The following is a 27,819-nucleotide window of genomic DNA, read 5'->3' on the forward strand; positions in this document are numbered from 1 at the left end:
TGGTAAACGTTTGAGACCTGCTTTCCTCCTTTCCTCCCACATTAAGCTGACACACCGTGATATAACTGGAATACTGTTCATAGCAACCCGTGAAGATCCGGGTTAGAATAGGTCTTCAGGAACCCATGCTTGCCGTAACAACCTTGTCGTAAGAGGCGACTAATGGGAGCGGGTGGTCAGGCTTGCTGACTTGGTTGATGCATGTCATCGTATCCCAATTGCTTAGATCGATGCTCATGATGTCAATCAATGTATTGTCTGGTCCAGACTCGATTATTTACAGACCGCCGTCATATTGCTGAAGTATTGCTCTGTTAAACAACACACAAACAAAAATGTTCAAAGTGGCATTAAACCCATCTCGCTCGCCCCACGTCTCCTTTCAGCATTCGATGTGATACTCGGTAATTAATGACTGGGGATAAGATCCATTCACTTTGAACACAGAACAGTGTGTCTTCCATTTCCATTGTCCATTATTGTAGCAAAAACTTTGCTGCTTTGCTGCGTTTTGATATCTTTCATATCAAAAGTTTTCAATGAGAGATGTGTCATCCAGTACTTTTTAAGGGAGCGACAATTTGATATTCTGGGGGTCAAATTTTGAAATTATAGTTTATTCTGGAAAAAAATATATCCTCAGGTTTTAATAAATAAAAAGTCAGCTGGACATGCTGTGTAATCCTGGAAATAAATGTGTTGAGGAAAAAAGACCTGCTTTCCAAAATATGATTGTGTGTGTTTAAGCAGTGGCCGAAAAGATATCCCCTGTGACCAAAATCCCAGATGCCACTGATATTTAATGGTGGGTCCGCATCTTGAAAATTAGTGATCAAGTTAATGTTTGAGACCATCTTGAAATTGCTAAAGTGTGAAAAAATTGTGACTCTGCACAATAAATCTGCTGATTTGACATTATTTATTGTTGTATTGTCCCTGCAGCTTTCAGTAGCGTGATGGTTTTCCGTATCCAGGGGAGGTAACTCTGTATGTTCGTGTACAGCCCGGTCGTGTTGTCACACGCGTATGTATCAAGTACTATCCCAGCAGCCACCCAGCTTGTTCCCATCCGACACTGTAGTGCACCGCCCGCATCTCCCTGGGCGAAAAGAAGGATGAGTGAGTGAGTGAGTGAGTGAGTGAGTTGGGATTTATCGCTGCTTTTAACCTGATTTCAAGTATTTATTTGTGTGGAGGCTTAGGCCAAACTCTTTTTTATGAATTGGTTTATGAATCCACCGTCTTTAAAAAAGTGCAATGTGGAAAGAATATAATAAATGGAAAGCGGTGGGTTTTTGTTTATCCCGTGATCAGAAATAAGTTGGCAAAATAAGCAAAAATGTTTTCGGACGCTATCAATATGAATAAATAAATTCATTAAAATACCATAATTAAAATTTAGTTACTACAAAACAATATATCATGACGAATCGCGACATATCCGCGGAAGGGAGGTAGCTTTGAACTCAGACACAGTATACTGGCTCTGGGCCGATCAGTCCTTGTTTTAGTCCCATAATGCCGAGCGTTAGACAGGGTAACAACAAGTACCATCTTTTAACGTCTTTTGGTATGACGCGCCCGGGGATCGAACCCACGACATTCCGCTCTCCGGGCAGACGCTCTACCACTAGACCACGGAGGCGGTCCCACGCCAGTTTTATCGGACAGTAAGACATACTTTTCATCAAAAAGATTTTTGAGTGTGTTCTTTTGCGTGTCATTCAGTTATTCAATGTGGATTTTCTCGCAACTCGATCATAATCAATGGGACCGAAATGTTATCCCAGGAGGCGTGGAGATGATGGTTTGAATCCGTCGTTTACTGCTACCGAGATTATGAGAATCTAGTAGGCGAGCTGTCTTTGTGGCATGGTACTGTTTAGTGGATATTGATTCACACGGATGACCTATGCCAATCCCACTAAAATCAGATCTTAGTTCTCGCTACCGCTAAACAAAGATCTGACGACATCCCATTACGGGTCACGTCAGACCGACCTTGCGCGAACTTTGACCGATCAATGGAATGACTAATCAGAATTTCATAATTCATTTCATAATTTCAAATTGGCGACTACGCTTCGAAACATATTTTGATAAATTCTCGATTACAAATTTGAAACCTAAACAAAAGAACATTCTGGAATGGCTAATAGGTAGTCTAGATTGTATGGATTCAGTCGTTAAACCCGTAACTATCGTTCGGAATACCCCGTGTTAAAGTTTTCGAGGTTGTATGATCAGAAATCACATTCCGACTGTCACTTTCATGATCTGGTAAGCGACGCTCTGATTGGTCGGATGAAAGGTCGTTCTGACGTGACCCCTAATGGGATGTCTTTAAATCTTTGTTTAGCGGTAGCGAGAACTTAGGGTCTGATTTTAATGAGATTGGACCTATGCATGAGTTCATGGACTGTTCCGAGTTCATGGATACTATGTATGGTACCAGTTTCTCGTGTGTCTCGCGTTGATATTGCTGATAATTGTTAAAAGCGGCGTAAAACGATATTCACCCACTCACTGATCGACATCCATTCAGTTCCGAAAATGTGCTGTGGCACATGCTCTCCTGATTAGAGTGAGTGAGTGAGTTTGATTTTATAGGATTAAGGTCAACAGAGTTACAGAGTGGCCACGTCTGCCCACATAATTCATTCAGCTGAATATGACCGCAAACAATAGTGAGTGAGTCAGTATGGTTTTTACGCTGCTTTTAGCAATATTCCAGCAATATCCCGGCGGGGGACACCAGAAATGGGCTTCACACATTGTACCCATGTCGGGAATCGAACCCGGGTCTTCAGCGTGACGAGCGAACGCTTTAACCACTAGGCTACCCGACCGCCCCCTCTCCTGACTAGAGTGGAGACCGCCTCCGTGGTCTTGTGGTAGAGCGTCCGCCCGGAGAGCGGAAGGTCCAGGGTTCGATCCCGGGCCGCGTCATACAAAAAGACGTTAAAAGATTGTACTTGTTGTTACCCTGTCTGGCGCTCGGCATTAAGGGGCTAAAACAAGGACTGGTCGGCTCGGAGTCAGTATACTGTGTCTGAGTGGGGTATTCATGTTAAACTGCGGCATGGTATCTCAGTGAGCTAGCACTATAAATCGGCATCAGTCCGGACTAGTACAAGCAGCCACACACACACATACACGTGCATGCACGTCGCTATATAAGTGCAATAATCTTGGACGCGACGTTAAACCCAATTTCACCTCACCTCACCTGACTAGAGTGGGCATGGATCTACACAGGTGTAAATCACTGCACCCATGGCCAAGACGCTTGGTGACATTGGTAATATGTGCACACACATTCCCCCTTTTAAACTGTGAACGAAAGGTTATTTTTATATCAGAGAGGTTCAATACTTTTAGGAATAGGAGTAAGTGAACGCCTTCTCATCACTGTAAACTCGTGTTGAGTTATCGTTCTTGTTTAATAATTTAAAGAAGTTCTTGCGTCCAAACGCCCGTATGGAATCCTTCCGGAAAGGCACGAGTCTCCATCGGCATGATCACGACCGGGACACCATGGGTTTGTCGTGCCTTCGTCCATTCGCGACCAACTCTGGTTATTTCGGGACAAGCCAAATGGCGACTTGTGCCTTTCTAGAAGGATTTGACATTGGCGTATCATTCGTGACCAACTCGTGTCTTTCCGGGACTAGCCGTATCGCGACTCGTGCCTTTCCTAGAAGGATTTCACATTGGCGAATCATTCGTGACTATCTCGTGTCTTTCCGGGACAAGCCGTATTGCGACTCGTGTCTTTCTAGAAAGATTTCACATTGGCGTATCATTCGTGACCAATTCGTGTCGTTCCGGGACAAGGCGAATGGCGACTCGTGTCCTTCTTTAAGGATTTCATAATGGCGTTTCATTCGTGACCAACTCGTGTCTTTCCGAGACAAGCCGAATGGCGACTCGTGCCCTTATAAAAAAGATTTCACGCTGGCGTATCATTCGTGAACAACTCGTGTCTTTCCGGAACAAGCTGAATCTTGTAGGTTACGGAAAGATGCGCGTGAGGACGACTGTTTATTTTGAGCTAAGGCTTTAAACGTCTCCCAACCTAACATCCTCTTGATTTGAAGAACAAAAATAAAGGGTAAAATAATCTATTGGTTCCTTGCACACACAAACACACACACACACGCACGCACGCACGCACGCACGCACGCACGCACGCACGCACGCACACACACACACACACACACACACACACACACACACACACACACACAAACACACACACATACAATCCAGCTGATCAGCACGTACGACACTTACAGTGCAAGGACCTCCATCTTGGACATCACTGACAGCACACAGGTAACTGTCACTGTGGATGTTGCTAGGCAACCGGCAGTGGGAGGTGTTGACAAGTTTCATCGCCAACTTCTGTAGTTTATGTGCCAGGTCAGTCCCTGGAAAGGTGAACGAACATTCAGTCAATTTCAGCAGATGGAGCGCTAGTTGCCTTAAATTGGCTGACATTGTAGTGATGGGGGAAGTACTGTAGTAACTTTCACGTCGAGTGGGCGTCTCCTAAAACACACGTTTGTCTAAAGAGTCGACACAAATGAAATCATTCAATCTGGATGTTCCAATGGTCAAAGTCGTTTCAACTCCCTGCTTCACAAAGCGTTCGTAGCCACGACTATCGTAAATGCGTAGTTTGATATAGACTTGCGACTGTCGTAGCGCTAAGATCGCTAAGTTAAACGGGACCCAATTATATGGTTTCGTATCCCTACAACTATCGTAATTTTATCATTTTATCGTAGAATAACGATTATCGTAGCTCTAAGATCACTTAGCTTCGAGTATTCACAAAGCGTTCGCAGCGCTGCGATTGTTGTAGCATATATCATAGGACAGTCGCATCGTTGAGCTCGCTTTGTTGAACGGCCCCTTGATAGCGTTCGTAGCGCTCTGACTTTCGTCACTACAGTTCATCATAGACTGACGAGTGTCGTTGTGCTAGGAGAACAAAGTGGACAGGGAACCACGGGTTCATCCACAAAGCGATCTTAGCGCTGTGCCTGTCGTATCTCCCATACATAACATAGACTTACGACTGTCGTATCCCAATTGCGTGGATCGATGCTCATGATATCAATCTCTGGATTGTCTGGTCCAGACTAGATTATTTACATCCCGCCTTCATATAGCTGGAATATTGCTGAGCGCGGCGTTAAACAACAAACAAACAAACTACCGTAGCGCTACGAACGCGTGGTGGATGGGGGCCTACGACCTTATATACTTTGGCTTGTCTTTGCACATCATAGCACCTGTGCAGTGACTGACTGAACTGATGTCGGATGAAGTGTTAACTGCACGTGTGAGATTGATCGATAAAAAAGGTTGGTTATCACGAAACCTCACCCCGTGCGTTTTTTAACTGAAAACCAGGTTGTGAACATGAAATTAAGTGAAATGGTTGAGTTGAAGGTTTTTTGTTTTTTTTAACGCCGCACTCAGTAGTATTCCATCTATATGACAGTAATCGAGTCTGTACCAGGCAATCCAGTGTTTGATGTTATGAGCAAAGGTGAGGTGAAATGGGGTTTAACGTCGCGTCCAAGATTATTGCACTTATGTAGCGACGTGCATGCACGTGTGTGTGTGTGTGTGTGTGTGTGTGTGTGTGTGTGTGTGTGTCTGCTTGTACTAGTCCGGACTGATGCCGATTTATAGTGCTAGCCCACTGAGATATCATGCCACACTCAGACACAGTATACTGACTCCGAGCCGACCAGCTCTTATTTTAGCCCCTTACTGCCGAGCGCCAGACAGGGTAACAACAAGTACCATCTTTTTACGTCTTTTGGTATGACGCGGCCGGGGATCGAACCGCTCTCCGGGCGGACGCCCTACCACTAGACCACGGAGGCGGTCCATTCATGGGCAAAGACCCGCGACGTCAGGATGCGTCGACACGCCATCGACCAAGTCACTGAGCCTGACAACCCGATCCATGAAGTCGTCTTTTACGACCAACATAGGCATCTTCCCAAGCCAAGTGAGTTAACTGACTATAAAAGTCCAGTTTCCACCCTTGCCGAACTAGGCTGGTATTATGGAGTTACATTTTGCTGGTCTAACGAGTCTATGCATAGTCCAATCAAAATTGCGCAGCGAAATCGAAATCCGGTTCGTAAACTGTCATACAGAGTTCGGTCGATTGCAGGATTTCCAAAGCATGTGCACCGCCAACTCGTTGTCAAGAGATATTTTCCAAATCTTTTAAATTTTTTAATCAAGGTGCTCACCTGATTTGATGCACTTCGCGATGTAAGACCAGTTTTATCACAATATAGATCTTGATCGTCGATCAGATCATCTTGACTGGGCGCCGCCATTTTGTTTGAAGCAAAGTAAGTGATACGTGAGGTGGAATCTGATTGGTCCATAGGAGAGGCATAGAAGGGACATAACTCGTAACAGCCACTGGTGGTGCTACGATCGAGCCCAGGATTTCCAGCCTAGTTCGGCAAGGGTGGACACTGGACACTTAAAGTCAGTTAACTCTCTTGTCACCACGGTGCAGCTGCTTTGAACTGTATTTAAGTTATTTCATAGCCTGCCAGATGCATGGGCGGGGCCCAAAACGAAGTTGATGGCGAATGTGTCCAGGATATTGATCATAACAGAATATTTTTTTAATTTGAAGTTTACATGATATACGGCTTTTCCATTGGACGAGAGATCGGTCACATGCCCGCGAAATTGACGTTCATAAGTGTATGAACGACACAATTTGACGTTCATACGTTTTTCACGAGACCGTGTTCTTGAAATGACGTAAAACACTGACGGACTACTTCCACATTCCTTGGGAAACCCCTGGGATTTCCCTAGCACGAAAACATACATTAGCGTTCTTTATGATCATTTAGAACTTTTATCTTGGTCTCAGCCTTTCAGTATACATTGAGAAACGTAAGAGAGCTTGACTGCATGATTGTTTACGAATTTCCTCGCTACGGCCCATCCTAATGAACAAACGAAAAAATGCACATCCAAACTATCGTCAGTATCGACTCGATCTGTGTCTAGGCTGACAGAGACCGTCTCCAGTAATCTACGAATTTACCTTGGTGTCTGTTTGACGCATCTTTAATCACCTTTCAATAATCGGTCAGTTGAGCAATGATGATTAACACATGTAACCGCCACAGATTCATTAACAACTTCGGAAATCCTCCCGTCACGTTTATCGTGTCGGCCATTTTGACGTCTTGTACTTGATGTAATTAAGTGTATTACGACGCGCTGTCTTTGTGACTGACTTACTGGGTAGTTCTTTACAGACCTTTCCCATCTAATGGTGTTATTATTTGAACACAGTCATGTGTTGCGTAAGATGTTTCTGAAGAGCAAGTTGTGCATCCATACGCCCATGTCACCTCTCCTTTTTAGGAACTATTTTACTCCGCGATATAGCTGGTTGTTGTATGGCCGTCAGTGTAAACATGAAGTCACACGTACTAAATATAATTGTGTTTAGATCTTGGCCTACATCCTTTGAGGTAAGAAATTATGTTAAAAAGCTCCGACGTTCATACAGTACTCCAATGAACTCACACACAGTGAAAGTCAATTCTTAAATGAGTATAAACTATTCTGGATAATCGATCATACAATCAGGTGAGAAATAGTCTTCCACATAAACCTTGTTATTGATATTGAGTGAGTGAGTTTGGTTTTACGCCGCTTTGAACAATATTTTAGGTATATCGCGGCGTGTCAGCTTAATGTGATAGGAAAGCCCGAAGTGATGCAGGTTTAAGACGTTTTACCATTTTGGTGAAACACACGAGCGAGGGTATGGTGTTGAACACTGAAGAAACACAATCAGGGCGAACAGGAATCGGAACCAGTCGTCTGAGGCGCCGAGATTCTCTGTGCAGAGTTGCGTCCCTTGGGCACGCCAGAAACCCAAGAAGATGGTGGGTTCGAATCCCGGTTCGCCCCGATTATGTTTCGAGGTTTGTCAGCACCGTGCCCGTGCTCGTGGGTTTCACCGAAGTGGTAAACGTCTTAGACCTACCTCACTTCGGGCTTTCCTCCCATATTAAGCTGACACGCCGTGGTATAACTGGAATACTGTTAAAAGCGGCGTTAAACCAAACTCACTCACTCACTCACTATTAAAAAAGAACGACTTTCATGTGGCCTTGAAGTAAATCTATCACTTAAAATGTTGAAGTTGCCGGATTCTGTATCACCTCGTGCTTTCCTGTTGGTCAATCATGTGACTTGATTGACATGTTACTATAGTTTGAAGGTATTCATCGAACGCTCCTTTCAAGCGCTGCTTAACCCCAGAACGAGGCCTATATTATTGTGCTATGTGTCTTAACAGGTAATTATGACACTAGTGTCGTGTGTAGAAAATGAATTCCGTTTTGACGAATGTTAGATCACTTGCTATTTTAGGTCTTCCAGCCTTTGGCATCGCTCGATCACTTTCTCTCTGATCACCTCTATTGCTCATTACTATACCTCTCTGGGTGGCCCCCCAGCCTGTGATCACACAGCTTGATCCTAGCAAGTCCGTGTTCGAATCTGGTAGACACACTGACGGGTAGTCGATGTCGTGCCCCACCAACTGTACCAGAGCAACGTCGTTACTGTAGGGGTCTACGAAATAAAATAATAATGCATATGACATACGTTCTGCTCTAGGTCTACAGACTGCAAACTCTTCATTGACGCGAGCCTCTCGTCAGCTTTTATACGGACGTCTCCGTCTCTACCGAATGTGTTATGCTTTGCAATGAAGTTCTTCTCAAACAGTGTGGTTCTAGTTGGCGCTTTCCAGCTGTTGCAATTGTCGTCGAGACGTTTCTCGTCCTCACAGTAATTCACGGATATCGTTTAAATTATTAAGAAGCTGAAGGCTATGCACCAAGGAAGGCCACAAGGCAATATATTACCGGTAGTTTTTGCCTCTGTATATAACCTAAATATTTAAAAATGATAAACATATTTAATAATGTATCCGATCCCCTCACATAAATTTATGTTGTTTGTTTGTTGTTTAACGGCGGTCTGGACCAGACAATCCAGTGATTGACATCATGAGCATCGATCTAATCAATTGGGATACGTTGACATGCTTCAACCAAGTCAGCGATCTTGACCACTCGATGCCGTTAGTCGCCTCTTACGCCAAGCATAGTCGCCTTTTACGGCAAGCATTGGTTGCTGGAGACCTATTCTACCCCGGATCATCACGGGTACATAACCTCATGTGAAACGGTCTGTGCAGACTGCTTTCAATGACATACGTTCTATTCCCCTTATGTGCATTAAACTCGATGCGCATTCATAGTGTCAACCCACGACCAACCACCTTCCCTCCCTGTATTTTTAAAGGAATACCTATTTCTAGTTTATTTCAGATACTAGTATACTAGTATTTATTTAAAGATTCATGTTGGTTTGTTTGTTGTTTAACTCCGCACTCAGCAATATTCAAGCTTTATGACGGCGGACTGTAAATAATCGAGTCTTGATCAGACAAGCCAGTGATTGACATCATGGGCATCGATCCACGCAATTGGGATACGATGCCATGCATCAACCAAGTCAGCAAGCCTGACCACCCGATCCCGTTAGTCGTCTCTTACGACAAGCATAGTCGCCTTTAAAAGAGTGAGTGAGTGGTGTTTACGCCCCTTTTAGCAATATTTCAGGAACATCACGACGGGAGACCCCAGGAATTGACTTCGCACATTGTACGTGGGGAAACGAACCAGGGCTTTGGGAGTGACAAAACGGATGCCTCAACCACTTGACTTCCCCAAAGCCTCTCACTACAGAAGATATGTTTTACCCATAGTGAATCCTCCATGTATAACGATGTTCCTGACGTTCACGCGCATCTCCGTGCCCTCCTGGTGCTCTCTGTCATAGTCCCCCAACACAACTATCCAGCCGGTCGGATCATAGTGCCTGCAGCAGAGAAACACATGTACGTCGGAGCAACTGTCCATTCGTTCGGATCATAGTGCCTGCAGCAGAGAAACATGCACGTGGGTGCAACTATCCAGCCGGTCGGATCATAGTGCCTGCAGCAGAGAAACATATGCACGTCGGTGCAACTGTCCATTCGGTCGGAATATAGTGCCTGCAGCAGAGAAACATATGCACGTCGGTGCAACTATCCAGTCGGTCGGATCATAGTGCCTGCAGCAGAGAAACATATGCACGTCGGCGCAACTATCCAGCTGGTCGGATCATAGTGCCTGCAGCAGAGAAACATATGCACGTCGGTGCAACTATCCAGCCGGTCGGATCATAGTGCCTGCAGCAGAGAAACATCAGTCGTAGCATGTTACACTTCTTAACAGAGGCACAATTATTTCCTCTGGTACAATTGCCAATATATTAGCTTCTTCTAGTCAAATCGCGGCGTCAGTTTGGCAAGCCATTAGTAATATTTGACCATTGTGCTCCAGAATGTCTTTTTCAGCTCACAGGGGAAAATACAATCCAAGCGTATGTTCTGCGTTTCTTTACATCCATAATTTATTTGATATGATTTGGTCAGGTTCATACACTATGTATACAAATCAGACTGTGTAAGGGTCATCCGATTCTTTCATATTACTAAATATAAAAATGTGTTTTACCGTTTTTCTTACCCGTCAAAACACCTTCCGGCTGTGAGCACCCAGTCTTTGGCAATTAACACTCCGCTACAGAAAGTAGGCCCAAATGATCTCAGACCAACCTGGAATGTCAAAGGTCACTATATGTCATATTTCATAGACAGGCAGGCAATATAAAAAACAACACCTCCTTGTCTCAATCGTAATGTACCTAAACTTTAACATAAGTTAAGTGTCCCCTGCCATGGTATTGCTGGAAGATGACACACTCACTCAAATTACTATACAGTAAAGACGTGTATAACGAACACGCTTATAACGAACTGTTTTTTTTTGTCCCGGCCACTTTCTGTATAGATGCTGTATATATGATTATAACGAACTACGGTTTTAACGAACTAAAATAAGTGGTCCCTTTGAGTTCGTTGTAACCGTAGTTTATTGTATTTAATCTTTCATTTTCGTGAACGTACACACAATAAGACAATCATTCTTATTGAATTCAGATCGTTTACTCTGATATTCGAAAGCTGTCTCCGTTATGATCTGACGAAACCCCACAGGACGTCGAGTCAGGAGAATCCTAAGTGGACTTTGACCCAATCTAAATTGAGGATGTGTGGTTTCTTCAGCCAATCAAATGTCAGCTTTCTGAAACGACTAGGGTTCCTATACTTTCCACCTTGATACACAAAAATTGAACAGAAAAAGGTAAATCTTTTGGGTTTAAATGCCATGGTCCACAGAAACGACAGGGTGTATATATCATCTACATCATGTATAACGCGGTCTTTATTATTCTCCATCCAGAACTGACCGTTTCGATTTAGAAATACTGCAGACAGATATGCTGTTCAGAACGTCTCGCTCGCTTGTACGGAGAAATGGAATTCAGCGCCGATTGACTTCACCTATCTTGACTCCGATGGAAGATTTTTCAAAATTTGGTCGTGTGAGATCGACGCATTGTTTGACAAAGAAACCCGAACAATCCGAGCAAGATTCCTTTTAAAGGGCACGGTCCAGATTAGTGAGGTTTATCGTAATTGGTTTACATATACTTTTTACAGTTTTACCCTTAGCTAGAAATATGCGCATCGCGCTATGATCAATAAACCAATGACGTCATACCTGCCATGGGAATTCCCCTTGTTTGGCCGTAGTGCCTCCGACAATACGCCGTCCTACTGGCGGAGGTACGTCTTGGACTCTTCCACACGGCACTTGAAAATGAGTGAGTGAGTGAGTGAGTGAGTGAGTAAGTGAGTGAGTGAGTTTACGCCGCTTTGAACAGCATTTCAGAGATATCACGGCACGTCGGCTTGTTGTGGAAGGAAAGCCAATGTGATGCAGGTCTCAGAAATTTACCACCTTAAACCCACGGGTTTGGCGCTGAGAGACCAATAAATGTCATAGTCCGAATCTGGGATTCGAACCTACCCTCATAGGTTTCTGGCTAGAGCAAGACGCAAGTATACAAGGCGATTGCGGAGTTAGATAGTATTTCAGTACAATCACGGCAGTCATATGTCGGAGCTGGTAAGGTGAGGTGAAATAGGGTATAACTTTGCGTTAAAGATCATTGCACTTCTACAGCGACGTGATTATAGGTATGAGTGTTTTCGTCGTTTAACATGGATACCCAACTCCCAGCAGGTCCCATAATGCCGAGCGCAGGATAGGCAGATTACCATCTTAAGAACGTATTTTGGTCTGACACGGCCGGGCATCGAAACACCGGCCTTCCGCTCTATGGGCTGATGCTCTATAAAGCACACTACAGAGGCGGTCGGACCAATGAAATGACTAACAAAAAGTCGATATTAGCCAATCAGAAAGCAGTGTTCTCGAGCTTTACGACATTTTTTTCAAACTGGCGACTTCCATTCCAGGCTACACTTCGAAAAATATTTTGACAAAGTTCTCGATTTAAAATTTGAAACCTGAACAAAAGAAAATTCTGGAATGTCTAATAGATGGTTTAGACTGTATGGCAGTACTTCCCACCGGACCCGTGAAGATCCGGGGTAGAATAGGTCTTTAGCAACCCATGCTTGCCGTAAAAGGCGACTATGCTTGTCCTTAAAGGCGACTAACGGGATCGGGTGGTCAGACTCGCTGACTTGGTTGATGCATGTCATCGATCCCAATTGCGTGGATCGATGTTCATGATGTCAATCACTGGATTTTCTCGTCAAGACTCGATTATTTACAGACCGCCGTCATATAGCTCTAATATTGCTGAGTGCGGCGTAAAACAACCAACCAACCAACCAACTTCCCTCGTCTATGCAAAGTCAATTTATATCCCATTGAAGCGAGAGATGATTTTGATGCATTCAGTCCAACAGCCGGTAACTGTCTCTGATTGGTTGGAAGAAACCAATTGACCAATTGACCAGGACCAGATCCAACCAAGGGATGGAACGTTCAAATGTGACCTGGCTAACGATACCAGCGTATTTCGATGTAAGTATTTTCAGTATCGTCACTGGATATGACGTAGTTTCATATATACTCAACACCAAAATAAAGGGAACCATAGAAACATATAGAGAAGTGTGTACGCTAAGAAGATGTGTTTCCAAGGTGTACCACTTAATGACAAAACTAACAATAAGTCAAGTGTTACCACAGAGTGTCTTTATTCTTATCACGATATGCTGCACGTGATTTCCAAACCTTACACGCTAATCCTGCACGAGGATAACAGTTTGTTCGTTTGTGCATCGAACCAATCTAATATGCACTGAACATGAGTAATTATTCATATAATAACCAATTTGTATGGTGATCGCGTTTGTTTTGTCTGTGAGTATATTTTTAAGAGGGAGCACGGTTGACCCAGTCGTCTAAGGCGGCGCGATACGCTATGCAGAATTGCGTCCCTTAGGCGTGCTAGAATCCGTTTATTACTCCATATTCTCCATATTTATGATTTATTATTATTTTTTTTATATTTATTTTTTTGTGTTCATGCTCAAGGGCTTTCCCTCCACATCAAGCTGACACGATGAGATATAACTGATAAACTGATCAAAGCCTTATTGAACCATACTCACTCACTCACTCACCCACTCATTTTTCACATCAATCTTACACCCGTGATGCAACTGAAATACAGTTCAAAACGACGTTAAACCAGACTCACTCACTCACCCTAACTCACTTCTCACATCAAGTCTACGCCGCGATGCAACTGAAATACTGTTCAAAGCGGCGCTGTCCTCGGCCAGTGAACTTTATGCATTACAGTGGGTACTTTGCCGTCGCTACAGCAATGGCAGATCCCATAATGAATGCCAGTCGCGACACAAGCGGAATTATGTATGCTATTATTTCGCGTGATTTCAAGAAATTCTCGGTCAAAACCGTCATTTCCTGATTTTTCTCAAAGTCCAGTGTTTCCGTGAAATCGGTATTTTCTCCAGATTACTAGAATTTGCACAAGTCTGTTCTATCCTCTAAGTGAGCAGAATGAAGTCCTTACCGATTTGACTGGAGCAAGTCACTACCAGTGTTAGACACAGACTTGTCCACCATGAGCGCTGGACATCTGGCATGTTTACACGGGGCAGATAAGGTATGGGATTAGAAATACCTTGTGAGTAGAAGACTGTGGAGGCACGTGGTCATGTGTACTGCACACGGGTAAATAATCAGGCGCAGATCAACGGAGAGTAGGTGGATGGGTGACCGTGTTCGGGAGCTTGAGTTTCTGGAGTTTCTGGAGCTCCGGTCCTGCCCGACACTGAAACACATGCGACATGTGGTTTCTATTGTGGACGGGGGTATGATGGCCGAGAGGGCACATCGTATGCTCGCCTTCAGTTACGGCTGCGGGGAAGCAATAAATCGATAACACGACACGATAAAGCGATAACGCGAAATGAGAAAGCGATAAAACGAGACGAGAAAGCGATAAAGCGAGACGAGAAAGCGATGACACGAGACGATAAAGCGAGACGAGAAAGCGATAACACGAGGCGAGAAAGCGATGACACGAGGCGAGAAAGCGATGACACGAGACGAGAAAGCGATAAAGCGAGACGAGAAAGCGATAACACGAGGCGAGAAAGCGATACCTCGAGGCGAGAAAGCGATAACTCGAGGCGAGAAAGCGATAACACGAGACGAGAAAGCGATAAGACGAGACGAGAAAGCGATAAAGCGAGACGAGAAAGCGATAACACGAGGCGAGAAAGCGATAAAGCGAGACGAGAAAGCGATAAAGCGAGACGAGAAAGCGGTAATACAACATAACACGTATCTCGCTTTCTCGGCTCGTGTTATCGTTTTTACGCGGTATAGCAATAACCCCTCATAGCCACTATAGGGGTCGCATGTGTTATCTGTTTCTATACCATAAAAAGTATATACGTAAAACAACAGTAACGAATTGTGTGAATGCATGCATGGATGGATGGATATGTGTGTATGTGTCCGTCTGTCTGTCTGACTGTGTATATATGTGGTAGATATTTACATAATTCACATCAGAACGCTCAATTGTTAGCATTCAGACAGTGTAATAGTTAGAGAATTGTTACATAACTATGAATAGTCCTGCTTGAACAAAGATGCGTCGCTTGGGTGACATTGGCTGGCGTGAAAAGTGAAACAGAAGGCTTTCTGTTTGCTGCTCAGGACCAGTCACTTCCCACTTGAAACCGTCAACGTGTGATTTTGAATCTGAAGCGACATGATGGAGTGGCTCGATCATTTAATAACCGTCTTCGCCATGCTTGTGGTTTTGACACAGAGGCACATCCAAGGTACGACCCAGAATATATAGAGGGCGTAATGGAAAATGCTCAAATATGTAATTCTTTGGAATAGGTCTATATTCAACCTCCGACATATCCGCGCCAACAAACTTGATCTTGTCCTTTTTCTTAACTCCAATAAAATAATTTATTTGTGGGTTTGACTAGGCAGCGCGTCCTTGGATGGGTCCCATTCGCTGTCTGGGCTGCGTGTAGAGGGGGCAGGGGCCCCGAGCTGATGATAGCCTAACCAGCCTGACTGTGCTAGGATCACCAAAACCCTCTTTGCTGCATGTTTTAATCTGTAACTACTAATACTACTACTATTACTACTACTGCTGCTGCTGCTGCTGCTACTACTACCATTACCAACACCACCACCACTACCACTACCACTACCACTACCACTACTACTACTACTACTACTACTGCTGCTGCTGCTGCTGCTACTACTACTACCATTACCACCACCACCACCACTACCACTACCACTACTACTACTACTACTACTACTACTACTACTACTACTACTGCTGCTGCTGCTGCTGCTACTACTACCATTACCACCACCACCACCACAACCACCACCACTACCACTACTACTACTACTACTACTACTACATAGAACGCATAACCATGCATGCTAATAATCCCAGGGCTAAATATTGTATTGCTTTGTCACTATTTGCAAGTTAAAAAGATGAAAAATAAATTTCAACATTAAAATATTGGCCTCAGCGTTCCATTAAACGTGGCAACAAAGGTACTGCACTGTGGCATCCGGAATACTACTCGTGGTTAGGCATCCCCCATACCAAAAGGGGGTGGCACCCTCCCATGCTGTCTATTTGTCAAATATGTCATTCAGCTGTAATAACAACAACAATGTCGCATATGTGTCACGGCACCGAACAGCTGTCACTGTTCCCATCACACAAGTGTTGTATCTCAGGTGATACCACAGATACTTTCTCATTTCCATGGCAACGAATCAAAACACATCGGGCGTGGTAGTGCGCTGTCTTCATTTAGATGATTCTGACCTCGGTTAACAATCTGTTCGCCTCAACCAAATCAGTACCTTGTAATCATTAGCATATTGCAATAACCATAATGTGGTTCAGTCATACATCGATATAAAATACAGCTCGCAATTCAATAGACTACAACTTACAGAAGGCCGTGATGTTGCCTGATCTACATGACCAGTTCATCTAATCGAACACAGCCTCATCGTTATAGCGATGCTATGCTTGATGGGTATTGATGGGTCGATTGTAAACTGAAGCCAACACAACTCTGTGCCTGATGATTTGACAATGCGGGTCTACATGATAAAAGACACAATGGCAGTGTTCATACACCCCTCGACATCAAGGTGCGCTGACTGGGCGACGTGATTTGACAATCGGGGACAGAGTCGGCGGTTGAACGTTGTCAAGTGAATTCATATGACGATAATCTGGAAATGTCAGTGGATATTACTTTGTTTTATGATATGACAGAACACGCCGACGTTTAAGGTGGGTAAGTTATTTGAGTTTAACGTCCCTTTGATTCACTTCCTTTGATTCACTTTCAGTCAATCCTATGTATGGTGGTGAAATAAATCCAACATGAATATGATCGCATAATATACTTGTATAGATTCCGTGTCATTTCGTATTTTCTCTGTCTGTCTGTCTGTCTGTCTGCGAGTCTATCTGTCTCTCTCGCCTCCGTGGTCTAGTGGTAGAGCGTCTGCCTGGAAAGCGGAAAGTCGAGGGTTCGATCCCCGGCCGCGTCATACCTAAAGACGTTAAAAGATGGTACTTGTTGTTACCCTTCCTGATCGGCTCGGAGTCAGTATACTGTGTTAAGGGTATTCATGTTAAACTGTGGCATTTGATCTCAGTGGACTAGCACTCTAAATCTGGACTAGTAAGAGCAGCCACACACCTACGCTCACGTACACACACACACACACACACACACACACACACACACACACACACACACACAGAGGCAGGCAGCTTGAGTTAGTGAGTGAGTATTGCTTTTAGCAATATCCCAGCAATTTCACATTCAGGGACACAAGAAAAGGGCTTCACACATTGTACCCATGTGGGGTCATCGGCGTGACGAGCGAACGAAGAGAGACATATAATTTATTTGAGCCCCACCTCGTAACTAATATAATATATGGTGAATAAACTCTTTCAGAATATCTTAGTATAGGATATAGAGTAACGAACCACTTCATACGTGAGTTATGAGAGACTATAAATCAATTGTAAAAGCATGTTTACCCTTTCACACACATACAAAATATAAATATATATATACAAAATATGAATGGTTGTAAAACGTTTTTCACAAAGGTGATTCATCTTGGGTAAGAAAATATTGCAGGTTTTGGCAGCTGGAGATATCAATGGAATGGAATGGAATTGGTAGATAGAATAAAACCTACTTTCTTTAAGTCACCCAAACTACCAAAATCAAAACATATAAAAAGACATTTGGAAACAAGATAAAAAGTATAAGGTCAATCAGTATATACTATATAATATTTACAATATAAAGCAAGTAGACAAACAAGTATAAATATACCCCTAAGTGATTTCGTGGTAGATTTTCAAATCGGCTGAAGTTTTCTATAACTATAGTAGAATTAACTTTTTTAATTACATAAAGAAATTTAACAATTTCGCCAATATTGGCTCAAGGCACACACTCAGAAATTGTAAACAATCCGTTTATCATTTAATATGCCATGCAGATTTTGCACAATCTAATCCAGCACAATAACAACATATTTATCTAATTGCATTTACTAAGACCAATCACAATATTATTTTTGTATCGCAGTTATGAATGTGTATTTTTCACGACAGCTGGAGTGAGTGAGTGAGTATGGTTTTACGCCGCTTTTAGCAATATTCCTGCAATATCACGGCGGGGGACACCAGAAATGGGCTTCACACATTGTACCCATGTCGGGAATCGAACCCGGGTCTTCGGCGTGACGAGCGAACGCTTTATCCACCAGGCTACCCGACCGCCCCCACGACAGCTGGAAATAGTGCTGTGGTAATAACTATAAACATTATGGCACTTTTTAGACTAAATTTCAACATGTGTGTATTTTTACTAATTTCAAAACTTGCATAGAATATATTTACCTCACTTCTCTTCCCAAACATTTCTTGTAACACTTTAGCCCATGCAGATCCTATGTAGAGATTATTATACAAGCATGTGTGTCATAATGATTTTACGAAGCGCGAGTCAGAAGTCTTTCCCGAAATATTTGCAAGGGAAATACATGAAATCTTACACGAGGTTGTAAAATCAGTATGACACACATGCGAGTGTAATACTTTCTTTAATACCCATTTTTTCTCAATTCCTTTGATCCCCCCTTTTGTAAAATGCACTAATCACGACCGCCGTCTTAAAAAAACAGTTTTCGAGTGACGTCAACAATTTCAGCTATGACGTCGTTTCTTGTGTGACGTTATTTCACCCTTATGACACAAGAAGATTCGAATAACGTTAACAATGCAAGGATGACGTAAAAAATACACTCGTGCGCCTAAAGTGGTATTTGCACCAGTTCACATACGAATTATATTAGCGCGTTTTTTTCTAACCCCAAGGGTAATAAATGGTATTATTATACCCCCATGTTATTCTATCAGGGTCCATTGTATCTTTGACCGCCTCCGTGGTCTTGTGGTAGAGCGTCCGCCCGGAGGGAGGAAGGTCCGGGGTTCGATCCCCGGCCGCGTCATACCAAAAGACGTTAAAATATGGTACTTGTTGTTACCCTGTCTGGTGCTCGGCATTAAGGGGCTAAAACAAGGACTGGTCGGCTCGGAGTCAGTATACTGTGTCTGAGTGGGATATTCATGTTAAACTGCGTCATGGTATCTCAGTGAGGTAGCACTATAAATCGGCATAAGTCCGACTAGTACAAGCAGCCAAACACACACGTGCATGCACGTCGCTATATAAGTACAATAATCTTGGACGCGACGTTAAACCCAATTTCACCTCACCTCACCATTGTATCTTTAAACGAGTGAACGGAATGGTTTTAATCTATTTTACGTCAAATTGGCAAGATTCCAGACAGGGTGTCACGAAGTACGTAAACTGCCCGGCAAAAGAAAGTATACTCCCATTTTTGATTGTGGTTAAAAATGAAACAAATGAGAAATGGTTATTCGATGGTTTGATACAGGTATCATTAGTGATATTACACGCATCATATGAATAAGTATCTCACAACAGGTCAGCCTAGTAATGTTCTGATAACATTTGCAAAGTTTGAGTCAAATTCAAATTTACTTTCTTTTGATTGGCAGTGGGCTGTCGGGTAGCCTAGTGGTTAAAGCGTTCGCTCGTCACGCCGAAGACCCGGGTTGGCTTCCCGACATGGGTACAATGTGTGAAGCCCATTTCTGGTGCCCCCCGCTGTGAATATTGCTACAAGCGGCGTAAAATCAAAACTCACTCACTCACTCATTTGATCGGCAGTTTGTAATGGAAGCATATTAATGCCATAGTCCATTCTTTTTATTATCTACGCAGATGATATCTACGTAGATGATACTTTGATCTACGTAAAAGATACTTTCATCTCCGATATCATCGTTACTTAGGCAGTGATATTGTCTTGTGCAGTTGCGATCCTAGTAGGATACAACCATTTATATTTTTAATAAAGGTGATTACTTAATTACTGTCAATTTAATTAAATGTTTGGGAGCATGTTGGTTGTGTATTTTCATTTGGCCCTTTTCTGTATTTTCACAACATACTGAGATCATTATCTACGTAGATGATACTTTGATCTACGTAAAAGATACTTTCATCTACGATATCATCGTTACTTAGGCAGTGATATTGTCTTGTGCAGTTGCGATCCTAGTAGGATACAACCATTTATATCTTAAATAAAGGTGATTACTTAATTACTGTTAATTTAATTAAATGTTTGGGAGCATGTTGGTTGTGTATTTTCATTTGGCCCTTTTCTGTATTTTCACAACATACTGAGATCATTATCTACGTAGATGATACTTTGATCTACGTAAAAGATACTTTCATCTACGATATCATCGTTACTTAGGCAGTGATATTGTCTTGTGCAGTTGCGATCCTAGTAGGATACAACCATTTATATCTTTAATAAAGGTGGTTACTTAATTACTGTTAATTTAATTAAATGTTTGTGAGCATGTTGGTTGTGTATTTTCATTTGGCCTTTTCTGTATTTTCACAACATACTGAGATCATTTCAACGTGTCAAACTATCAGCGCTTAAAGAAAAACACAAATTGCATAAGTGTACCTTCATTGCTTTATAGGATGATGACGGGTATTGGTTTGATATAGGTTTATAGTTTGAATGAATCTAAACCCTTCATATTCACGTTTTACCTCTCAAACCTTATCTCCGTTATGGAGAAATCATGAGGAGAAACATATTTCCCAGGCTTTAACAATTTCATGGTTGATACATAATTTCGCTAAAATTTGGAATAATGACCTATAGCTGTTTATTTGTTTGTAGTTTGGAGAATAGTTTGTGCTCTTCTCTCTTTATTAGGGTTGTTAGAGGTTATGTGTCATTCTCCAGTTACTTCGACACACTAGAATGAAGATTTACTTTATGCAATGATTAGATAATACCCCAATAACGACATGTCAAGGTGGAAAGTCAAGCCAGTCGGTCAATTTTAATTAAGTCAGTGGTTAAATATAACTGACCCGGAACTAGTGTCGATTACTCGAGAAAATATTGTTACCTGGATGAAAGTACCTTGTACGTAGATGTGAGCAGTATCATGAAAGTATCATCTACGTAAATGTAAGTATCATCTACGTAAATGTAAGTATCATCTACGTTAATGTAAGTATCATCTACGTAAATGTTAGTGTCATCTACGTAAATGTAGGTATCATCTACGTAAATGTTAGTGTCATCTACGTAAAAGTAAGTATCATCTACGTAAATGTAAGTATCATCTACGTTAATGTAAGTATCATCTACGTAAATGTTAGTATCATCTACGTAAATGTAAGTATCATCTACGTAAATGTTAGTATCATCTACGTAAATGTAAGTATCATCTACGTAAATGTTAGTATCATCTACGTAAATGTTAGTATCATCTACGCAAATGTAAGTATCATCTACGTAAATGTAAGTATCATCTACGTAAATATTAGTATCATCTACGTAAATGTAAGTATCATCTACGTAAATGTTAGTATCATCTACGTAAATGTTAGTATCATCTACGTCAATGTTAGTATAGTCTACGTAAATGTTAGTATCATCTACGTAAATGTTAGTAACATCTACGTAAATGTAAGTATCATCTACGTAAATGAAAGTATCATCTACGTAGATAATACTAGTTTTAAGAATGTTGCACTAATACGCTTCCAAAGTTTATTAATGTAACACTGTTTTATATGTTTTGAGAAAGGTTGGGTGAACTGTCTAGAGTTTCATTCGAAATAAGATCTTTGTGCATCATTGTCAATGGCAATGTTGTCCGCAGAAGCTGTGGTGTCTTCATTTGGATAATCAAAACCTCGGTTAACTATCTCACCTAGCTCAATCAATACTTTGTCATCATAATTAACCCACATCAGTAGTGTAATCCGTGTAAATGCAATTACGATCAGACAATAGTGTGATAGACACTGCACGTACAAAGTGCAAATAGAGTTTAACGATAACAAAGAATAAAAACAACAGAGGGCATCGCGGCAATTAATGACGTAACGTTTTATGACACGTCCCCAATGTACGTCACACGTATTATGAGGCGGGGGCGGCCACATGGCGACGTTAACACCTTAGTACCTTCACGCGGGGTTAATAATGTTGATCATATTACATTGTTGGGTGGGTGGGTGTGTTAATGACCCAGGTGTTTGACCCATCACCGCATGGTATACATGTGTTAGCAATTAGGGCCGTGTCCATCCTTTTGTTTTGATGATTATCTAATCTTCCACGTATATAGCTACACAGTGATTATGTTAAAACACATCTAGATTGCTGGCGGGTAGGTAGGTGCTTGTATTTTTTCTGCAGTGCATTACTGTACTCTAATGACATTTTCTTGCTTTAAAACAACGAATCTTCTTGCTTGAAAACAATGACATTTTCTTGCTTTAGTACAAAGGCATTTTCTTGCTTTACTACGATGACATTGTCTAGCTTTACTACAAAGGCATTTTCATGCTTTACTACAATGACATTTTCTTGCTTTACTACAATGACATTTTCTTGCTTTACTACAATGACATTTTCTTGCTTTACTACAATGACATTTTCTTGCTTTACTACAATGATATTTTCTTGCTTTACTACAATGACACTGTCTTGCTTTACTACGATGTCATTGTCTTGCTTTACTACAATGATATTTTCTTGCTTTGCTACAATGCCATTTTCTTACTTTACTACAATGACATTTTCTTACTTTACTACGATGACATTGTCTTGCTTTACTACAATGACATTTTATTGCTTTACTACAATGACATTTTATTGCTTTACTACAATGACATTGTCTTGCTTTACTACGATGACATTGTCTTGCTTTACTACAATGACATTTTCTTTCTTTACTTCAATGGAATTTTCTTACTTTACTACAAAGACATTGTCTTTCTTTACTACAATGACATTGTCTTTCTTTACGACAATGACATTGTCTTTCTTTACCACAATGACATTGTCTTGCTTTACTACAATGACATTGTCTTTCTTTACCACAATGACATTGTCTTTCTGAACGACAATGACATTGTCTTTCTTTACCACAATGACATTGTCTTGCTTTACTACAATGACATTGTCTTTCTTTACTACAATGACATTGTCTTGCTTTACTACAATGACATTTTCGTGCTTTACAGATATAGTTTTTCAATAATAATAATATAAATATTAGTTCGGAATCACTTATGATTTCACATCATGTGTAACTAGCTTAAATTTACAAATACAATTTCAACTCATTTTTCACACGTTCCTATGAAGAATACGTGAACAGACTCGCTTTTCGTTTCCATGCTTACATACATTGTCGCTCAAACAAACCAGGCAAATGTATTACGTTAATTAGCAAATGTGTTGAGGGTGGTCTGTTTGCGTCAACGCTTGACAGATGGGCCTAATTCATTATCGTTTCCCGCGTATGATGTCCACCTGGAAAGAGAGTATACATGGGTGTTCGCATGCACAATCTTGCTTATTGATGCTTATTGATTGAAGTTTGGCAAGCATCTTAGCCCATATCAATTACGCTATTGCAAAATCAGGGTCCCGACAACTGCTACTGTAATTGGAGATACGTTTAGTTTGGTCGGAAAATTATATTGTGGTTACGATTGTCAGTGCCATGGCAACAAACAATATTTATTCCGGTTTCACGTATTAGCATTAACTAACGTGAGTAGTAAGAATCATGATAAGGTGCAGTGTTTGCACTTTAAGAAGGTGTTTTATATGCAACAAACGCCCACGTGGTTTATTAGTTGTCACCCTACAGCTAACTAAAACTCGAGGGACATTAAAATGTAATATACATAAGCATTACAACTTAAAAGGAGGCGGGCCCTCAACCTGGAACCACCCGTGGAGATCCGGGTTAGAACAGGTCTTCAGCAACACATGCTTGCCGTAAAAGGTGACTATGGTTGTCGTAAGAGGCGACTAACGGGATCGGGTGGTCAGGCTCGCTGATTTGTTTCATGTATGTCATCGTTTCCCAATTGCGTGGATCGAAGCGCATGATGTCAATCAGTGGATTGTCTAGCCCAGACTCGATTATTTACAGACCTCCGTCATATAGCTTCAATATTGCTGAGTGTGGCGTCAAACAAACAATCAACCTGGAACCTCGTCGCAACAAGCAATTGTCTCCACGATCGCGATCATATTTTTGCGCCCGATCGATTTCGACGGGGTGTTGGTTTCTATCTATTCCATTCACTTTCAGGATGGTGTTAAACTGACAGTACGTCAAAATGGCCAAGTCACGTGGTACAAGCAGACGCGTCATCCTCGCCAATGAAAGTATCTCAGGTAATTATTCTCTTAACCTCTTCTTTACTCACCGCCTCCGTGGTCTGGTGGATAGAGGGTAAGAAAAGAAATTTTGTAGTGTACCTACCAATTGATGCAAGTACCCATACTGTCATAAAACACACATGTGTAACTCAGAAGATAAAACAAATTGTATTTGGCACGTGGTACCTTCAGAATCAGGAATGTGAATATGGAACATTTCAGTTTAAATATTTATCTAATATAAAAGTAGAAAACAAACATTCTGAAAACAAAACTTCCTGAAACTTTTGTTTTTGATTTCAAGGGAACAAGGGGCATAATTTGACCCCATCATAGTGGTATGCATAATACTGTTGACACTGACATTTGTACAGTGGTAAAGTTATTAATATGTTTTAATTAAAAGTAATAGTTACGTTTTTGTAATGTTTTTTAAAAATGAAGTAGATCAACATTGTGAGTGTGGGTTGTTTTAACCACGAACCATACTTCTCTATGAAAGTAACCGCCATAATGGTTATATGTTTATTCCTGACACCTCAATTATTCACACTGTCCAAAAGTGCTAATATCCCGCTGCATGGAAACCTGATCAACGTTTTCCGCATAGCGATATGCTATAGACCTGTACCCGACCCTCTCGACAGGCAGACCTCGCTACACGGAAATGGATCAACGTTTCACCTGCAGCGAAATGTAGTATGGGGAAATAGCTGGGATAGAGCTAGACGCCAGTCTAGGATAGAGCCTGACTCCCTCTTATGATTTACTGAATAGCACAAACATGTTTAGTGTAATAATTTACAGTGAGGAATGTTAAAAAATATATTCATAATTATTCAAATAGTTTGTATGTACGCATGTCACTATACATATGTGAGACAAAGATAAAGTTACTTTAAAAGGCTCGTTTACATCTTTCCAACGATTACTCATCATCACCTTGGCCCCGTGTAATTTTCTCATATGACAAATAATATGCAATAAACACGCAATACATTTGTTAAAGGGATGCTACTTTCCATAGACTGGAGCCCATTTCCAAACCAGACGTTGTATATCGTGCTCAAACAGTGTGCCTGTGTCTTCAGCAACCCATGTTTGCCTTAAAAGGCGACTAACGGGATCCGGTAGTCAAACTCGCTGACTTGGTTGATGCATGTCATCGTATCCAAGTTGCGTAGAACGATGCTCATGATATCAATCACTGGACATGATTTTCTACAGTCCGTCGTCATATAGCTGGAATATTGCTAAGTGAGACGTTAAACAACAACAAACAAACAAATATTAGGGTGCATTTTATCCGTAATACAAATTGAGCTAGCAGTTCGACAAAGTTATCAATATCAATTTGATAAAAAATAAGACCGCTGACTTTGTGTGCTGGCGATTAGGTGCCTCACTATGGCAATGTGGGTTCGAATACCGGGCGGGACTCAACCCCCCAAAAGTACGAATTTACACTTGTCTGAGGGGTACACAAAGTACGTGACCTTGACCACCACTTGTCTCACTTGGACTCAACCAAAAAAAGTACGAGAATAGGTCCTGTGTTATCCCAAATATAACATTTGTTACAGATAAAAAATAATATTACAATTTATTTTTATCTTAAATGTAACTAAATTTGTGACACGTATGCTGATGTTTTGAATACCTATGTTTCTAACTACTATTTGAATTATTTCCTAGACATCCGATTGGTGGAGATATGGTTGTACCTTCTTGGTGTCATCTGGTGGCTGTTGACGGTTGTATTCCGCGCCTGGAGTCTGAACCCAGTCAGCTTCCTCTACCACCGGATGAAGACCATGTACATGTTAGACGGCAAGAGTGATCTCCCCATACAACCCAGGTGGACGGACCGCATCAGGGATCTGTTTATTTCAGGTAGGACGAGAGTTATCTCCCATGATTCAGACCTATGTTCCTCCATAGATAAGATTATTCATTTTCATTGTGGCTGGATTTGCATTATTATTGTATTGTCGCCGATTGGTAACAGTACCAAATATTATTCAAAGGGCGACAATATGACTTTTCAAAACGTCGTCGGGAGGCAACGCGACAATATCTCTTCTAGGATTCCATAGATTTGTTTACAGACCGGGGCGACGTTATGCACAATATTTAAGTATGAAAGGCATATGTCTATACGCTCTGTATTCATGGCCCATTGAGAACTGGAGATGTGATAAATATCTGTTCGCGATATGTTCTACTGTGTGTTCAAAGAGGTCAGACTCTGAACAGCATTACCAGCTCTGTACCTCTGCCTCTGTAAACAGACAATGTGACAAAGGCATTGTTATCTCTGTACCTCTGCTTCTGTAAACAGACAATGTGACAAAGGCATTGTTATCTCTGTACCTCTGCCTCTGTAAACAGACAATGTGACAAAGGCATTGCTATCTCTGTACCTCTGCCTCTGTAAACAGACAATATGACAAAGGCATTGTTATCTCTGTACCTCTGCCTCTGTAAACAGACAATGTGACAAAGGCATTGTTATCTCTGTACCTCTGCCTCTGTAAACAGACAATGTGACAAAGGCATTGTTATCTCTGTACCTCTGCCTCTGTAAACAGACAATGTGACAAAGGCATTGTTATCTCTGTACCTCTGCCTCTGTAAACAGACAATGTGACAAAGGTATTGCTATCTCTGTACCTCTGCCTCTGTAAACAAACAATATGACAAAGGCATTGTTATCTCTGTACCTCTGCCTCTGTAAACAGACAATGTGACAAAGGCATTGTTATCTCTGAACCTCTGCCTCTGTAAACAAACAATGTGACAAAGGCATTGTTATCTCCTGAACCTCTGTCCACGTGAACAGGCAATGTGACAAAGGCATTGTTATCTCTGAACCTCTGTCCACGTGAACAAGCAATGTGACAAAGGCATTGTTATCTCTGTACCTCTGCCTCTGTAAACAGACAATGTGACAAAGGCATTGTTATCTCTGTACCTCTGCCTCTGTAAACAAACAATGTGACAAAGGCATTCTCATCTCTGTACCTCTGCCTCTGTAAACAGACAATGTGACAAAGGCATTGTTATCTCTGTACCTCTGCCTCTGTAAACAAACAATATGACAAAGGCATTGTTATCTCCTGAACCTCTGTCCACGTGAACAGGCAATGTGACAAAGGCATTGCTATCTCCTGAACCTCTGTCCACGTGAACAGACAATGTGACAAAGGCATTGTTATCTCCTGAACCTCTGTCCACGTGAACAGGCAATGTGACAAAGGCATTGTTATCTCTGAACCTCTGCCTCTGTAACAGACAATGTGACAAAGGCATTTTTATCTCTGTACCCATG

The 27,819-nt window shown here is 41.8% G+C and overlaps 2 protein-coding genes across 2 annotated transcripts in view; one reads left to right on the forward strand and one right to left on the reverse strand.

Moving 5' to 3' along the window:
- Nucleotides 1-819: 819 nt before the first annotated feature.
- Nucleotides 820-14,234, reverse strand: LOC124131259 (transmembrane protease serine 11D-like). The gene is made up of 7 exons (XM_048395529.1): nt 14,125-14,234; nt 11,766-11,857; nt 10,668-10,756; nt 9,857-9,975; nt 8,521-8,658; nt 4,297-4,433; nt 820-1,099 (listed from the first exon to the last, which is right to left on the reverse strand). The coding sequence occupies exons 1-7, from the start codon at nt 14,195-14,197 to the stop codon at nt 920-922; spliced, it is 828 nt and encodes a 275-aa protein (XP_048251486.1). The 5' UTR covers nt 14,198-14,234; the 3' UTR covers nt 820-919.
- Nucleotides 14,235-16,688: 2,454 nt separating this feature from the next.
- The window catches only part of LOC124131185, a 32,266-nt gene continuing 21,135 nt past the window's right edge, over nt 16,689-27,819 (forward strand). Inside the window, exons 1-3 of the mRNA XM_048395448.1 lie at nt 16,689-16,927; nt 24,418-24,503; nt 26,184-26,381. Coding sequence (XP_048251405.1) covers nt 24,446-24,503; nt 26,184-26,381 — 256 coding nt within the window. The 5' untranslated portion in view covers nt 16,689-16,927; nt 24,418-24,445. The remainder of the gene's footprint in view (nt 16,928-24,417; nt 24,504-26,183; nt 26,382-27,819) is intronic.

Source organism: Haliotis rufescens, unplaced genomic scaffold, assembly GCF_023055435.1.
Source record: "Haliotis rufescens isolate VD_foot unplaced genomic scaffold, xgHalRufe1.0.p SCAF_14, whole genome shotgun sequence".
In the NCBI taxonomy this organism is placed as follows: domain Eukaryota; kingdom Metazoa; phylum Mollusca; class Gastropoda; order Lepetellida; family Haliotidae; genus Haliotis; species Haliotis rufescens.